At 40.0% G+C, this 18,129-nt stretch overlaps 1 protein-coding gene across 14 annotated transcripts in view; it reads left to right on the top strand.

The window, feature by feature from the left end:
• Positions 1 to 18,129, top strand: part of CDC42BPA (CDC42 binding protein kinase alpha) — a 207,647-nt gene that overhangs the window by 60,385 nt on the left and 129,133 nt on the right. For 13 of the 14 annotated variants that reach the window (XM_084791680.1, XM_084791667.1, XM_084791676.1 and 10 more), the window contains exon 3: positions 13,915 to 13,998. In XM_084791680.1, coding sequence (XP_084647806.1) covers positions 13,915 to 13,998 — 84 coding nt within the window. Of the gene's footprint in view, positions 1 to 7,982; positions 8,141 to 13,914; positions 13,999 to 18,129 lie in introns of all 14 variants that reach the window. The other variant, XM_084791669.1, reaches the window with a different exon arrangement.

Below are 18,129 nucleotides of genomic sequence, written 5' to 3'. Positions count from 1 at the left end.
CTTTATACTCACTTTGTAGTCCAGAGAATCCACTGTGTTGTCTACTTCTTCTCCTCCTCCTCCTCCTTCTTCTGTATGTTCATTTTGTTTTTTGTTTTGCATTTTGGCAATATTTTCTTTTTTAAATTTAAATAATTCAGATTACGTCTAGATTATTATCCCTTCACTTGTATCTTCTTGTTTTCCTCTTCCTCCCTTTCACCCTATTTCCCTCTCCTAGGCCTGTGACAGAAGGAGACTTCTTCCCCACCATATGATCACAGCCTGTCAGATCTCACCTTCTCGAATAGTTGGGATTACAGGCCAGTGCTAAAAATCTAGGTTTACTGATTTTTAATTATTCTAATTTTAAAATGCTTTTATTTATTCTTTGATAATTTTATATATTTTGGCCATATTTTCCCTCTCCTACTTTTTCCAGAACATTCCACACCTCCCTTCTCAACCAACTTAATGTTCTTTCTCCCTCTTAAAAACAAACAAACAAACAAACAAACAAAAACAAAAAAAGCCAGACATGGTGACGCAGGCCTTTATTTAATTCTGGCACTCAGGGAGGCAGAGACAGGCAGATATCTGTCATTTTTAGGCCAGCCTAGTCTACAAAGCAAGTCTGGGACAGTCAAGGCTACACAGAGAAATCCTGTCTTGAAAAACAGAACAAACAAAAAGCCAACCCCAATCCCCAAACAAGAAAACAAAACAATCTAAAACCTAACCAAACCAAAACACAAACAAAAAATGGAGTCTGATTTTCATTGGCAAGCTACTCCTGAGAGTGGGGCCTGCCCTGGAAGGCAATTGGTGTATCCGGTGTTACATCATTGAAGAAAACTGATTTCTCCCTGCCAGCGTCTCTCTCTTGCAAATAGTTCTTAGTGACGAGTGGGACTTTGTACCTTCTTCCTTCTTCCCTTAGACTTGAGCTTGTACAGCTCTTATGCATGCTGTGACAATTTTTGTGACTTCATTTGTGTGTCTGTTCTGCTGTGTTCTTGATGGCATCTACCACCTCTGGCTCTAACAGATCCTCCTCCTCTTCTGCATAAATCCATGAGCTTTGAGAGGACAAATGTGATATAGATACAGCATTTAGTACTGAGCATGCCACAGTTGTCACTTTCTGTACCTTGGCTAGCTGTGGGTCTCTGTGTTAATTACCATTTACTTAAAGAGGAAGCTTCTCAGGTGAGGCTTGACTGATGCACTGATAATGAGTATAGCAGTATGTCGTTGGGGTTATTTTATTGTTATGTTCATTTATCAGAATAATAGTAATAGATTTCTCTGTAGGGCCCATGATCTCAGGTTCTTGACCTCATTAACAGTATCAACCATGGCTTATGCTTCACAGAATAGGCCTTAAATCCAATTTGTAAAAAGTGTTGGTTAATCCCACTGTGCATCAGTGGGCAGATCTTGCAGGCAGGTCATTATTGTAGTTCACAGGGCTTATGGCTGAATGAGACTGATGATTACTTTTCTTCTCTGGTAGCTTATAGCACCTTCCAACACTATGGATGCTAGCCAGTAGAGATGAAACTTCCTGTTAGTACCAGCTCATTGTCTCCACATTTTATGCTGCAGTTATGTGTTGTCTTCAGCAATAATTACAGAGGGTAACCGGTAGCATTGGCAGTAGCCTGTCAGTGTTTGGGGGAGGTTGTCTATGGGATTCCTTTGGTCAGCTACTTAAAAAGGTGTAACCATTTCCTAGAAGTGGGCATGTGGGCATGTGATGTCAAGGTGGGGGTATTGTCTTTCCCATTATAAACTCCTTTTATATATTGTAGGAAGTTTCTACAGTTGCAGGTTTCCGTATGGTTTTTCAAAAGGCCTTCAGTGTTATTTCCATCCACAGTCCCTCCTTTTCTGGCCTCTGCTCACTACCCATTTAATCTTCGTGCTATAATTTTTCCCTTTATCCCTTTATAAAGCTATATTCTTTTCTCTTTCCTTGGAAGATGGCCTCCTCCCAACTGGTCCCTTACTACTTACCTAACTTCTGTGGGTATTCTAAATGAATCACACATATCTAAAGCATAAAGGCTAACGTCTGTACATAAGGAAAAATGTAGTGTTTGTCTTTCTGGGACTGGGTTACCTCACTCAAGATTATGTTTCTGGTGCTATTTACCTGAAAATGTCATAATTTCTTTTTTCTTTCTTTCTTCCTTTCTTTCTTTCTTCCTTCCTTTCTTTCTTTCTTTCTTTCTTTCTTTCTTTCTTTCTTTCTTTCTGTTTTTTATTTTTATTTTTCGAGACAGGGTTTCTCTGTGTAACTGTTGACCAGGCTGGCCTTGAACTCACAGAGATCCACTTATCTCTGCCTCCCAAGTGCTGGGACTAAAGACGTGCAATAATTTCATTTTTTTAATAGTCAAATAAATACCATTGTATAAAGTAGCACCTTTTCATGATCCATTCATGAGTTGGTAGGTGTATTGGCTATTTCTAGTTTTTGAAATGAAATGAAAAGAACAGCAGTAAACATGGGTGAACAAGTGTTTTTGTAGTAAGATGTAGAGTCCTTTGGATATATGCCCAAGAGTGTTATCACTGGATTGGTAGCGGACTTCCATAGTGGTTGTTTTAATGACTTTTCTATTGATGTGATAAAACACTATGAGGAAAGGCAACTTATAAAAGAAAGTGTGTAATATGGGGCTTACAGTTTCAGATGTTAGAGGAGTTCATTCATGACCAGCGTGTCATGGAGCATGGCAGCAGTCAGGCATGGCATGGTGCTGCATAAGTAGCTGAGAGCTTAGATCTTGAGACACAACCATGAGGCAGAGAGCTAACTGGGAATAGTGTGGGTTTTTGAAACCTCAAAGCACACCCCCAGTGACACATGTCCTTCAACAAGGCCACACCTCCTAGATCCTACCCAAACACTTCCACTAGCTGGAGACCAGCTATTCAAACAAGAGCTCAGGGGCCCATTCCCATTCAAACCATCATAGTACAGTGACTGTACCAGTTGGTACTCCCACCAGCAGCGAGTGTCCTCCTTTTCCCTCATCCTTACCAGCATCTGCTGTCATTTGTTTTATTAATCTTGGCCATTCTGATTGGGGTTAGATGAAACCTCTAAGTAGTTTGAATTTGCTTTTCCCTGTTGGCTGAGGATGTTGAACATTTTTTAAAAAGTATTTCTCAGTGAGTTGTGTTTCATCTTTTGAGAACTTTCTGTGGAGTTTCATAAGCCGTTTTTTGTTGGGTTATATGGTTCTTTGAAGTTCAGGTTTTTCTCTGTTCAGAAAGTACTTTCCTTTGCCAGTAGGGACTTTCTCTTCTATCAGACCCAGAGTATCAAGCCTTATGTTGAGGTCCTTGATCCATTTGGGATTGAGTTTTGTGCAGGGAGATAGATATGAATCTATTCCATTTTTCTAACATGTAACTGTCCAGTTTTACCAGCACCAGTTGTTGAAGAGGCTGGATGACCTGTCTGTTGGTGAAAGTGGAATACTGAAGTCACTCATTATGTGCTGTGGTGAATATGTGAAAGTGGAATATTGAAGTCACTCATTATCACTGTGCTGTGGTGAATATGTGAATTTGCATGTAGTAGTGTTTCTTTTACAAACATGGGTGCCCTTGTTTTGGAGTACAAATGTTTAGAGTTGTAATATACTCTTGGTGGATTTTTAAAAATGAGTATGTAACATTTTTCCCCATTTCCTCTGATTAATTAGGGATTGTTAGATATTGAAATAGCTATCCCTGTTTGCGTAGACTTGGTTCTGTTTGTTTGAAATTATCTTTTGTTTTGTTTTGTTTGTTTGTTTCGAGACAGGGTTTCTCTGTGTAGCCTTGGCTGTCCTGGACTCACTCTGTAGACCAGGCTGGCCTCAAACTCACAGAGATCTGGGTGCCTTTGCCTTCCAAGTGCTGGGATTACAGGCATGCGCCACGGCACCTGCCTATAATCTCCCCCCGCCCAATCTTTTTTACTTTAAAGTGGTTTCTGTCCTTGATACTGAGGTGTGTTTCTTGGGAGGAAGCAGAAAGATGAATCCTGTTTTCTAATCGAATCTGTGCATTTGTATTTTGGGGAACTGAGACCATTAGTATCAGTTATTAAATAGTGTTTATTAATCCCTATCATTTTGTTATATTCTTTAATACTTTTTTGGTTAATTGTTCTGAGATTACTTATTTATTGCATCTTGAATGTTGTTAATTATTTTTTAGACTGAAGTTTTCCTTCTAGTATTTTCTGGATTGGTGGACATAAACTCCTTAAATTTGTTTTTAATCAAGAAACATTTTTCTTTCTCCTACAATTATGACTGATAGTTTTGCTGTGTATGGTGGTCTGGACTGATATGTATAGTCTCTTAGGGTTTGTAGAGCATCAGTTTGGTCCTTTTGTCTTTTAATAGCCATTGAAAAGTCATGTGATATTCTAATGGCTTAGTCTTTATAAGGGACTTGGTTGTGGTGGATGTAAACATGTTTTTGTTTTGGGATGGGGACATGCCCACAACAGGAGTTAAATTGCCTTCCTCAGGGAAAATATGACAATCTGGGTAGCAGTTTCTGCAGGAAGGATATTGTCTTAGCTCATGTTTGCAGTGGAATCTGTGCATCTGGAATGAGGACATTTGTGGTGTGTCATTGGTGTGGATATCTGGCCATGGGTGGGTGTTCAGGTCTAATCCTATTCTGTTCATCCTGAATTTGTAGAATTCTTTAAAATATTGTTTTTTAACAACTGATATTAGTCTTTTTGTTTTGTAGTGTTATTGGTATTATCCTTTCAAACTATATTTTTTTGTCATTTCATGAGATTGAGGGTGAGAAGTGAAGGCATTTACTTTCTCAAAACAGTCTATAAATAATAACTTAAGGGGGCTAGAGAGATGGCTGAGCTGTTGGCTCTTCCAGAGGTCATGAGTTCAATTTCCAGCAACCACTTGGTGGCTCACAAACATCTATGATGGGATCTGATGCTCTCTTCTGGAATGCAGATATACATGCAGATAAGGTACTCATAAATAAACAAACCTTAAAAAGAACTTAAAAGGAAAACACCACTGTCAGTTTTCAGGCTCATATTCTTGGCTTGCTTTTTAATTTTCACACTTGATGTTCATCCTCTGAGAAACTGGTCCTTCCTAGTTCTGAGTCTGCTTATCATTCATAAATATCCTTGGTCCTCTGCCCTAGATCCTGGACGTTTTTGATTTTTGGGTTTCTGGCTGTAGTTGCCTCCTGTTTGACCTATATGAAGTCAAGTTGAAATAACTCTCTTACTTTCTTTGCCTCTGGGTTTTAAGTAGCACACTGGAGCTACATCGGGTTCAACATTATCAGGGTATCCTGTTAAAAGGCATCAAACAATGTGGGATCACACCGAAGACTTTGAGCTACTTTCTCTAAAAGGCTAAGTTTGGTTTCCAGCTTGTGATCTCAGTGTGTGTATCCAGTAGTGGGATTGACGTTTCAGTCAACCTTACACCCACTTCTCAGTGCAACAGAGGGATGTGGAAATAGGAGCTTTCAGGACAACTGTTCTAGGACACGTGTCAGCCCTAATCCATGTGAAACAATCATAGTGACAGAATGGAAAGAGGTTTCTCACATCTATTTTTCAACACCTGTTTTGAATCTAAGAGAGTGCATCCTTTCTTTAGAGGTACAACTTTCTCACGCGTGTGTAACTTGAGTGCCAGGTAGAGAGGGGCAGACGCCTAGTTTTAAACGGGAGAGAGAGTGGAGTAGAGTGACTTCAAGATCTAGCCCTTTGAAGAAGATTCTTCAGATACTTTGGAATGAGGGATGTATTGCATTTAAGGTGTCTGGGCAATCAGTCCAGTTGCTTGACCTCTGTGTGAGTCATCACCTCTTGGTTCTTTAACATCATTATGTTTTAGAAATCAGTGAAGGAATCGATGACAGAAAGAACCAGTGGAAGAACAGAAGCAAGGGAGGGATGCGTTTATAAAACAGAGCAGAAGTGCATGGTTCCTTCCACTGGGGATGAAGAGATACTGGACAAGTTCTTGCGAGTGTTTACGCCTGTCACCGTGGGTTTCACTTTATTTTTATTTTTTGGGTTTTTCAGACAGGGTTTCTCTGTGTTAGCCTGGGTTGTCCTGCACTCAAACTTGTAGACCAGGCTGGTCTTGAACTCACAGCAATCCGCCTGCCTCTGCCTCCCGAGTGCTGGGATTAAAGGCATGTGCCACCACGCCCAGCTAGAGAAATGGGTACTTTATAGTACCTCTCCCCACTTTTGGAATTTGGAGCACTTTTCCAATTATCTTAGATTTATCTGTTAGAGTTTTCTTACCAAATATTTTTCTTTTCCCTCTGTAAACCCGATGTTTCATGTATCTTTTTATAAAGTCCGTTGCACAGAATTTTAAAATTTACTTTTCAAACATGAGAAGAAAATAAATAATGAACAGTAGGAAGAAGCAGAAAATACTAGGCTAAAATGTGCTTTGTGGAGAAATGATATTTATGAAAAGGGGTGCGATGTCAGTTCCTTGGGGGAGGCTGGAATGGCAATAATAATTTTGTTTTATTTTTTGTTCTTGGATTTGAAAGGAGGGTCTTGTTATAGGTTTTCAGTAGACAACCAGGATCCAGGAAAACAGGAGACTAAAAACCAGAAAGGAATTTTTGTTTGTTTGGTTTTTTTGTTTGTTTGTTTGTTTTGTTTTTTGTTTTTGAGATAGGGTTTATGTAGCCTTGGCTGTCCTGGACTTGCTTTGTAGACCAAGCTAGCCTCGAACTCACAGCGATCCTCCTGCTTCTGCCTCCCAAGTGCTGGGATTAAAGGCGTGCGCCACCATGCCTGGCTGGAAAGGAATTTTTAATGGAACAAGAACAACAAAAGGGAAGATGGGCAGGGGCTGGGATCAAGATCTTGAGTGATACTGTTATCTTTGAGGAGTGGTAGGGACACTTTCCTAGAGTTCAAAAGGAGAAGAAAAGAGGTTATTAGAAAAGTAGCATTTAAACCAGTGCAAAGGAGTGTGAAAGTCTATTTATGATGCAGATATATGTGGGTAGTTGTGAGGGTCAGAGTGAGTAGGACAGCAGTAGCAGACAGCATTTCAGAAGATTGGTGACAAAGGCTGGCAGACCTGCTAGACTTACAGGTTCATCTGAGGCTGAGCTATTGAAAAAGGGACCCAATAATAAAATATTCTTATTTTACAAAATGTACTGACACAAAGTATTGTAAGATTATGATCCCTCGGGAGGGTAAGTGAGTCAGGTAGGCAGGGACAGACAGATGTGCCTATAGCCCTAGGGCCTGGAGGGTTGGAGAGTGGAGTGCAGTGCTGGGAGTTGGGAGCAGCAGACAGTCTAGTGTCAGCTGAGTCTGGCCACAGACACTGACATAGACAAATCAGACTACTTAATTCATGAGTTGATAGTGTTTATATTTAGCATGAGAATTTATCTTTCCTTTCTTTCTTTCTTTCTTTTTTTTTTTTGATATGCACTCGCTCTAGATGTATATTGATTAACGTATGTACAATAAAAACCACACATAGTTCACTGATGATTTCCTGTACTATTTTAAGACAAAGTCAACTTTACAAATAGAGGTAGTGTGCGCTGGGTTACTTCCTACTCATTCATAATGAAACCTCTGCACTGGGCACACACACTGTGGCTTTACAAGCTAAGGAACTCACAGGCCGTAAACAGGTAATGATTTCTTCTGAAGTATTTTGTTTTTTGCCAGGCTCAATGGACAGGCTCACCTCTGTCATGGATATCTGATGGGAATATTTCTGTCAGGTTAATACTTTCCCCCTATCAATTATGGTTGTTTTGTAGACTGACCAGCCACGAAAATAAATTAGTTTTAAAAACTATTAGACAAAATACATACACCATGGGAAACAAGTTGAGATTCAGCAGCTCTGTGAGTTATGAATCTTCTCTCTACAACACATTCGTGTCAGTTACTGCTTAACTTAACGCTGGGTTTTCCTTTTTGCTTTCAGGAAAACCTTTAACTTACGCCCTGGGTGTTACCTGTCCACAGTTTCCTGGTGGCTCACCGCTTCTGCCTGCTCCAGCCTTGCTCCGGCAGCTTCCAGGCTTCTGGGCTTCAGAGCTTGTTGTGAAAGCTTGCTGCTTTGGCCTGCTACCCCTGCTTCAGGTGTCAAAAGCTTTTAATTAGCTTGCTTCCTCCTAATGACCTGGTTCCTTATGTGTCCAGATAGTCTAGTAGTAGGCCTGAGAGGGGAGAATACCGTAGGCATTCAGTTTTCTTTAACCATTCTTTCACTCCGGCTCTCCTGAGTTGCTGGGAGAGGAAACTACATTCAGTACGTGCTTTGCCTCTGATGGTGCTGGTCTCCAGTCCAAAGGACCCACGGGTGTGCGCATGTCGTATTTTATAATCTGTATCTGCTTAGTTGGTTGATGGCCAGGATGTACCAGTTTTAAATTTTCTGAGTATTGCTGCTTTGTGTGTAAATTATGTTTTTTAAAAAAAGATTTATTTATTTAATGCATATGAGTGTTCATCTGCATGTACACCTGCAGGCCAGAAGAGGGCATCAGATCCTTATATAAATGGTTGTGAGCTGCCATGTGGTTGCTGGGAATTGAACTGAGGCTCTCTTGAAGAGCAGGCTGTGCTCTTACCCACTGAGCCATCTTTCCAGCCCCTAAATTATGTTTTTTATCAAGAGCACAACTTGGTTTAGTAAATGGTTTGTAGAGATTTTAGAGTTGTGTTTTGTTTTCTTTCCTTCAGTGCTGGGAATGGAACCCAGGGTCTCGTGTGTTAAGCCAGTCCTACCACAGAGCCACACCCCTAACACTAAATTTCTTTAGAAATATGATTAATCATTTACAGAATAGCTTCTAGTTTTATTGTTAGTTTGTTTGACACAGTGTCTTTCTCTGTAGTGCATGCTGGCCCAGAATGCATTATGTAGCCCAGGCCGTCCTCCAGTTTGTTTGTTTGCTGTTGAGACCATATCTTTGTGTGTAGTTCTGGCTGTATTGGAACTCCTTACGTAGACCAGGCTAGTCTTGAACTTGAAGCTATCCTCTTGCCCCTGCCTCCCAAGTGCTGGGGTTAGGCATGTTCCACCATGACAGACTAATTTCCTTTTTTTTTTAAAGTGGAGAAGGCAGAACTCCCATCTGATCGGTGTAGGGATTAAGTGTGTAGCACATGCAGTATGCTTCACATATATAGTGCATGTATAGTGTTATTGTTTCAGAAATGTTTTAGTATTATTAATAAAAATAATGGTAGGTGCTAAAAAGGAAAGAAAGATATAAAACAATAAATGGTCCATAGCAACACAGAAACATCCTATTTTCAAAGGTGAGACTTTGAAAGCCTTGTAGGGGCACAGTGTGAGCTAGACTACAGGCCCTAGAAATCATACAAAAGATGCATTATCAACAGCCTTATTTCTAGGTTTCAACATTCATTTGCAGATGAGAATATTGATTCCTTATAGTGTTCCATGTGTATTTACCCACATGTGTTACAAAGCTTTCATCTCTCCAGAATGTGTTTACTGAGCACTGTTGACTCGCAGACACTCACCATATGGTAGTGAAGAGAAGGGGTAGAAATTCCTACTCCCGACGAGCTTGTGGGGAAAGTAGTAAGCACTATGCATAGCTAGACTATTTGGTGTGTTAAGTAATTATGAAAAGTAAGGGTGAAAGGAAGCCAAGAAACATAATAGAAAGTCTCAAAGGACATATGGCATTTCAGAGAGGGAGTGAGAGAGCAGGCTTAGTGGCCCTGTAGAGATAAAGTATATTCTAGGGCAGGGGACGATCCATGCAACTGTCCTAAGGTAGGATCGTGCGAGGTGAGCATTATGGCTTGAGCAAAAGTGAGCTAAAGGGCGAGGAGGAGAGGCCAGGGAGGGTGGCAGGCCTTACAATTTATGATGAGGACTTTGTCTTTCCTTTTTCTTTTTAACTTTAACTTTTTAATTGTAGGAAATCACTAGAAGTTTGGAACAAAAGAATGATGTCATCTGAGCTACATGTTAGCATGTTGTTTTTGTACTGTTGGAAATAGACTGTGGTGAATGAGGGCAGGTAGAAAGGTGTGGTAAGGTAGGATGGCAAGGTTTATTGGGACAGAAGAGAAGGTTTGGTGAGTTCTAGCTTTATCAGAAGCAGGCTAGATTTCTGAATTCCATACAAAATAAGTAGACTGTTCCATACAAAAGGTCATATGTAATTTAGAGGCTATAGCTACACACAGGATACACAGGTTGTGTTCTACAGCTGATTAGTATAGATTTGTCATATGCTGATCATTTTTCACATTCCTGATCATTTCCTAACACCGAAGAGCATTTACTAGGAAGTATTAAAATAATCTCCAGTGTTTTAGAAATGTATCTTTTTTCTTTATAATTTTTAGTCCATACTAAATGGGATCGTGTGTGTGTGTGTGTGTGTGTGTGTGTGTGTGTGTGTGTGTGTGTGTGATGGAATTGAGAGCCTGTGCATACAATCATGTGTTCTAGTACTGAGCTGCACACCCTACTGTAAGGTAGAGAATTGTAACATGTCATGCTCTTATGTGCCAGTTGACTTTCTACCTGAAAATACAGGCTCTAAAGTGGGAGCTCTAAGACAACTTAAATTATTGTTGTTCTACTACTGCTATGAACATGGAAATGATTCATAGTTTTAACAGGGAGATGGAGGAAGGAGGGAAGGGGAGGGAGGGACAGAGGGATCAGTTGTCACTGTGGAAGCTTCATCTTTTTCCATCCTGCCATCAATTTGATAATCCAGGAATGTTTTGAGCCGACTTATTTCTCTGAGTCACAATTTATTTCAGAAAAGTTTTTAGGCAACCCTGTGCTAAGGTATTGTTGAGAATGCGCCACTCTGCAGTAGCATGGCCTTCCTCACTATGCGCACATGTGTGGACTGCGCCTCTCTTGGTCCTCACTGCATGCTACCAGAGATAGAGCTAGTGTTCATGCTATGACTAAGATGAGAGAGGTGTGGTATCTCACAGAAGAGGTAGGAAGGCAAGTAAAAATCTTACCCCTTTGAAGAACTTTAGAAGTAGCTCATCTTCTAGTATTTTGGTGTTTATCCCTTTAATATATGGCATGGACATTTATGATTTATTATATATATTTCATATAGAGATGAAAAATAATTTTGCTCTACAATGTTTTAGAAACTTATGTTTCACATACTGCAAGCTTGAGCTTTTCTTTATCAAATAATATTTTTTAACATTTCTCCAGCCATATAAGTAATTCTCTGTGGGTTGATTGTATTTTGTCTATTTCCTCTTGAAGAATAATTAAGTTAGTTGTAGTATTTTACTACTGAAAACCAAACTGTGTTGAATATTATGACTTAGCTTTTAATTTGTATGTAGATATTTTTAATTGGAGAAATTTCTGTCATAGTCATAAACTTAAAGCTAGGAAGTGAAAAGCTGTTTCTCTTTAGTGTTGAAAGATTCTGAGATATACTGCCTGCCATGATGTACTGGTGGATGAACAAGTGGCAGTTAGGAGACAAGGGAGTGGGTGTGTAGTGTACAGGTGTGGACACATGGCGACGGTTCATGCCTACTGAATATGTAACTTGACACCAGACCCTGCAGGAAGCACTTTATACACATATTATTTTGATCTTAACTGCATCTGTATACTGTTGGTATATTTATTAAACTCAAGATTGGTGAGAAAACTGAAACATTGAAAGGCAGCTGCTTTGAAGAAAAACCTAGAGTTGTACAGTCAAATGATGGTGACTTCGGAATCCAAATTGTCACCACTTCCTGACACCCCCCCAGTAAGTGCTAAGTGTTGGAGTGTTCAGTGGCTGCCGGTCACTGTCACTGCTACCACTTGTGTGGAGCTGGCTGGCGTGCAGCTCGTTCTGAGTCCAGTGTTGTGGGACTCCAAGAAGTTGATTTAGTGTACACACTTACATATCACCCTGTCAAGGCTGGAGCAACACGCCATAACACGTCTGCTCATGATGCTGAAGTTTGTTTGTTTTTACAGTAAGAGAGATTCAGACAAAAGACTAATGATCTCCTGGCTTTTCGCATATACTGCCAAGTGAGTTACCAAGGTTTTTGGCTTCTGGGATTGCAGTTGAGGGATTGTAGACCTGTGTAAAACTCTTAGCATAATGCCTGGCATTTGGACACTCACTGTTATGTTGTTGGGCATCTGGAGGTTAAGGACAACTTGAGAGTCAGCTTTTACCTTCTGCCTTGTTGACACAGAGTCTCCTGTCTGCTGCTGCTCTGTGTACTTCAGACTGCCTGCCTGGAAGCTTCTGGGTGATCCTCTTGCCCATGCCTGCCCTGTTGCCATATGAATGCTGAAATGAAATAGAGGCACCACTGCATCAGGCTGTTTACATGGGTTACAGGACCTGCTTGAACTCAGTTCGTTAGGCTTGCTGGTATGGCTGGTTTACTGAGCCATCTCCCTGACACATCTTCCACCATCTTAATTGACGATGTAACTGTTTGTGACAGCTACCGAGAGATGTTATGCACTGATTTTAATTATGTCATCATATTACTCTAATGACAATATGATCTAGATACAAATTTATTAAGTGTACATGCACATTTGCTATTAAAGCATATTAAATTAGAACTCTATTTTTTATCCTTGGAAATATTCCTTTGAATTATTCAAGATCTGTACATATGTTGTTCTTGCCTGCATGTTAGAATATTGAGATGTTAGCTTCCAACTACTATAACAAAATACTTCAAATAATCCACTTATAAAAAGATAAATTTATTTTGGCTTATAGTTTTGGAGAGTTCAGTGTGTAATCAAATAGCTCAGCACTTCTAAGGCCTGTGGTGAGGCAGCATGTTCTAGGAGTGTGTGGCAAAATAAAACCATCTGCCTTATGAGTGGGGCTGACAGGAAGAAAGGGAGAGAGGAAATAATGAAGTCAGTTTAGGGTCCACAAACCCCAGCAACCTAAGGCACCAACTATTATGAAGCCTTTTTAGACTTCTACTGTCATCCAAAGTGCTATGCTGGGGAACAGGCCTTTACCACCACATGGACATCTGAGGGGCACCTAGTATCCAAACTGTGGCAGGTAGTATTTGTTTTCTCCAGTGGTGCTTCTCAGTTACTGGGAATGTTGTCGGTGAATATTTGCCTTCCTGTTTTGTAGTTTAGTTTCAGCTCTATAACAAACACAGCCAGCTGGAAGGGCCCTAAAGAGATTATCTAGTTCAACGGAAATGTTAGAAACAGAAATGTAATCAGTTTGTTAACAGTGAGAGTAGTCTTATATTTTTCTTGGCAGTTTTTTGACCTATAACTAGATATATTAAAAATAAGCATTTGCTGCTTTTTTTGTTGGAAAAGATATTTACAGTTCACAGTTTATAAAACTGTTAGTCATGATTGCTCTTTGGTGGGACCTGGGGGCGGGAGGAGAAGAACGAGTTGAAATACATGCGTAGTGGGTAAGAGTGTGGAATGCGAGCATCGTCATCGTCAGGTCACGTGAATTACTTGATCCCCGCAGAACATCTCTCCCATGGGAGCTGCACTCCCTGTAAGACCTGCTGGAATCTGGCTTGCATTATCTCATAAGATCTACGGCTTTCATACTGTGCATCTTGGTCAATTTCTCAGTAATAGAGGCCGAGTTTAAATTCCTGGGCAGAGCACTTGGAAAGGAAGATACACTATATAAGCAGCAGCCACTGTTCACAAATAAAATCATTTGCATGGCATATGTTCCCTAATGTAACTTTTATATTTGACATTATTTAATTTAGGATCTTAGAACTAAGCGACATTGAAATAATTGGTAATTGGTGTTTACTTTTTTCTTACAGAGAGGAAATGGAAAATGGATAAAGTAAGTTTTTTTTTCATACTTTTACAGTTATATTTCCATTATCTTTTTTAGGTGGCTGTAGTTAAACTGAAAAATGCAGATAAAGTATTTGCCATGAAAATTCTGAACAAGTGGGAAATGCTGAAAAGAGCTGAGGTAAGTCTTTATACCTTATAAAAATGGATGACATTTAGGTTGGTTTTCATTTAGACTATTTTGAAACATGTTGGTAGTAAAACCTTTTGTACGTGGATATTGGAGTACTTTCGTGAGCTCATGCGTAGTCTGACTATGTAGCAAAGTGGACTCAAATTATTAGGATATTTAATTATTTCACCAAAATTAGCTTTGTGTATTTGTGAAAAAGAAGTTTCAAAATGAGAGGAGAAAGATGATCAGCACAGCCGTGTCACCCACAGAATGCAGTCGCTGTAAAGTGGCTCTCTGAGGTGGCTCAGTGGAAGTTTCATCCCTGGAGCCTACGGTGGAAAGAGAACTGGCAAGGGAGAGTTGTTCTCTGACTTCCACAGGTGTGCACCGTGGCATACATACATGTGCATGTGCACGTGTGTGCGGTAAACATTAAAAGAGGAAAAGGTAGAGGATCTATGAAGTACTCTTAACCATAGCTACTCTGTGGCTCCCCTGAGGTCACCAGTTTGTGGAAAAGGAGGTTGAAATGATCTTAGAATATTCTGAGTTTTACACAAAAGGATTTTATAGGTTGTGTGCATGTCACAACTTAAACACCTACCAAATTAAACGTTTTTAGTGATGGGGGAATACATCTAAACTTTGGAAGCTATTGCTTAAATAATATTTTAATTATTAACTCAATATCTAGCTCTGTGTGTGTGTGTGTGTGTGTGTGTGTGTGTGAGAGAGAGAGAGAGAGAGAGAGAGAGAGAGAGAGAGAGAGAGAGAGAGAGAAGGAGAAGGAGGGAGAGTTATTTTCTTGAGTGCTCACATATCCACCAATATTACTGAATTTTATACATGTATAACTACAGTCTAAAGGAGATACCTATATAGCACATAAGCCAGTGAATTTTATTTATAATTTACATGATATCTAAAGGTTTCGTAGAATTATTTGGTAATCCTGATATTGATTACAAAATTGCTTCATACTTACTTCTTTTTTTAGCACTGAAAACCAAATTTTATTTAAAATGTCTATCAATACAAATTTATCAAAATTAAACAAAAATTGAATTAAGAAAAGTCTCTTCACAAAAAAGGACATTATTAGAAAGGCCACACTCTCTCCAGTGACATTCCCCATCTTTCTATGACAAACTGGGAGATGTGAAGTGGAGGGGAGGAGAGGGAAAAGCCTGACCACCAACACAGCGTGGTCCTCAGCATCGGCTCTTAATGAAATGGCTTAGTGTGTGTGTGTGTGTGTGTGTGTGTGTGTGTGAAGCACATTTGCCAATTAAATATTATCAAATTATTTTTGTGTTATGTTAAGACATTTTTTTTGACTACTTAAAAATTAATGTACCTCATTGTTGTTTATTTTGGTTTTTGCTTTTGGCATGTGTGGCCATCAAATACATGTTAAACTGTATATTTGAAAGTTAATTCAAAAGTTCACCTAGCATTTAGGAGGTACAGAAAGATGAAGAATTCCAGTTTGTCCTTAATTATATAGCTTGCATTAAAGGCTACTCTGGGCCACAGGAGAACTTGTCACAAACAAACAAAAGATGAATTTGATGCTTTGCTATTAAAAAAAAATAATGGAGATGTAAAGATTTTTTAAAAACTTAAAATTCCTTTTAGCTTTCAAAATGAAAAAATAGACTTTAAATATTCTGTTATTTTTAAAAAAGATTTCTCTAGAACAGTATTTTGTGAATGAGAGAAGTCTTTATTTTCATTCCCAATAAATGAGAAGCCAGACTTGGTATGTTTTTGACTAGTGATTTTGTCTATTATTATGTGTGGTTGTGTGTGTGTATGAGTATGTGTGAGTGTGTGCATGTGCATGATATATGTGTGCCTATATGCATGTACTTGCCATGGTACATGTGTATGGAAGTCAGAGGGCAATTTTGAGGAGGTTAATTCTGTCTTTCCCCTTGGGATTAGGGACTAGACTTAGGTCATAAGAGTTGTATGGCAAGCACTTTTTACTACTGGTTGAGCTATCTTGAGGGCACTAGTCATACAGTTTGATATGGTTTATATGACTACTAATTTGATGAATGTATTTTATGAATGTTGTGATGAGTCATGTGACAACTTTGCAGAATTATCATTTATGAACCTCATTTAACTTCTGTTTCAACATAGGAATTCTTTAAATTAAAAAAAATAATTCTTATCTCCAATATTACATCCTGACCACAGTTTCCATTTCCTCTTGGCTTCCCAGGCCCCCCACTGCCCACATCCACCTCGCCTCCTTTCTCTTCAGAACATAGCAGGCCTCCCATGGATGCCATCCAGCCATGGCAGATCAGGTTGCAGTAAGACTAGGCACCTCCCCTCCTATTTAGGCTGGATGAGGTAACCTAGTAGGAGGGAAAAGCAAGCAAAAGAGCCAGAGACAGCCCCTCTTCTCACTGTTAGGTGTCTCACAAAGACCAGACCACACAGTCTGGTCTCCATACATGCAGAGGGATAGGTCAGACCCATATAGACCCTGATTGTCAGTTCAGACTCAGCGAGCCCCTATGAGCCCAGGTTAGTTAATTATGATTTTCTTAGTTGATTTCTGGTTTTCTTGACCCCTCTGGCTTCTACAATCCTTCCTCCTCTCCTGCAGGATTTCCTGAGCTCCACCTAATGTTTGGCTCTGGGTTTGGCCTCTGTTTCCGTCCGTTGCTAGATGAAGCTTCTCTGATGGCAGTTGTGCTAGGCTCCAGTTTATGAGCATAGCAGACTATCATTAGGAATCATTTTATCAACTTTTTTTTTCCAGTCATGGTTTAGTTCTATCCTAGGCTCTGGCCAATCCAGCCTCTAGGTCCTAGGCCTTCAGGCAGTGTCAGGGGTGGGCTCCCTCTTGTGGCATGGATCTCAAGCTGGACCAGCCATTGGTTGGCCACTTTAACAATTTTTGCTCTACCTTTATCCCAGTACAACCTGTTGGCAGGACAGATTGTGGGTTGAAGGTTTTGTGGCTGGGTTGGTACCCCAATCCCTCCACTTAGCCATAAAGTACAGGACAACCATGCTACACTCCACAGACCCAGAATAGTTAAGTAACAAGAAGGGCTCAAGAGGTGACACATGAATTTCTGGGAAGAGGAAATGGAATACATTTTGCAGGTGAACCAGGGGTTGGTGCAGTTGGAAAGAGGAGGGGTCAGGGGAGGGGAGGATGGAAGAAGAGTACTGGGAGGGACAACTGGAATTGGGGGCATTTTGGGGCCGAGCTAGAAACCTAGTACAATGGAAACTCCAAGGACTTTACTAGAGTGACCCTAGCAAAGGCTCCCAGCAATGGGTGATACAGAGCCTGAACCAGCCATTCTCCTGTAACCAGGCAAGCCTTCCAGTGGTTATAAGTGAGTATGTACCATGTTTGTCTTTCTGGGTCTGGGCTACCTCTTTCAGTATAATTTTTTCTAGTTCTGTCCATTTCCCTGCAAATTTCATGATTGTTATTTTTCTTAACAGCTGAGTAATACTCCACTGTGTAAATGTCCCATATTTTCTTTATAAGAAAAAGTGGGGAATAACCTTGAACACATTGGCACAGGAGACAACTTCCTGAATGGAACACCAACAGCCCAGGCACTAAGATCAACAATTAATAAATGGGACCTCATAAAACTAAAAAGCTTCTGTAAGGCAAAGGACACCATCAATAAAGACAAAATGGCAGCCCACAGAATGGGAAAGGATTTTTACCACCTCTATATCTAACACAGGGCTAATTTCTAATATCTATGAAGAATTCAGGGAACTAGACAGCAACAAACCAAATAATCCAATTAAAAGTGGGGCACAGATCTGAACAGAGAATTCTCAACAGAGGAATCTCAAATGGCCAAGAAGCTCTTTAAAAAATGCTGAACATCTCTAGCCATCAGAGAAAGGCAAATCAAAATGGCTCTGAGATTCTAATTACACCTGTCAGAGTGGCTAAGATTAAAAACACAAGCGACAGCTCATGCTAGTGAGGATGTGGAGCAAAGTGAACACTCCTCCATTGCTGGTGGGACTGCAGACTTCCACAGCCACTTTGGAGATCAGTATGGCAGTTTCTCAAAACACTGAGAATTGATCTACCTCAAGACCCAGCTATACTCCTGAGCATATACCCAAAGG

This window comes from Acomys minous (genome assembly GCF_964271855.1).
Source record: "Acomys minous genome assembly, chromosome: 1".
Lineage (NCBI taxonomy): Eukaryota > Metazoa > Chordata > Mammalia > Rodentia > Muridae > Acomys > Acomys minous.
The sequence above is the reverse complement of the archived record's forward strand: the minus strand, read 5'-3'. Positions and strand labels throughout refer to the sequence as shown.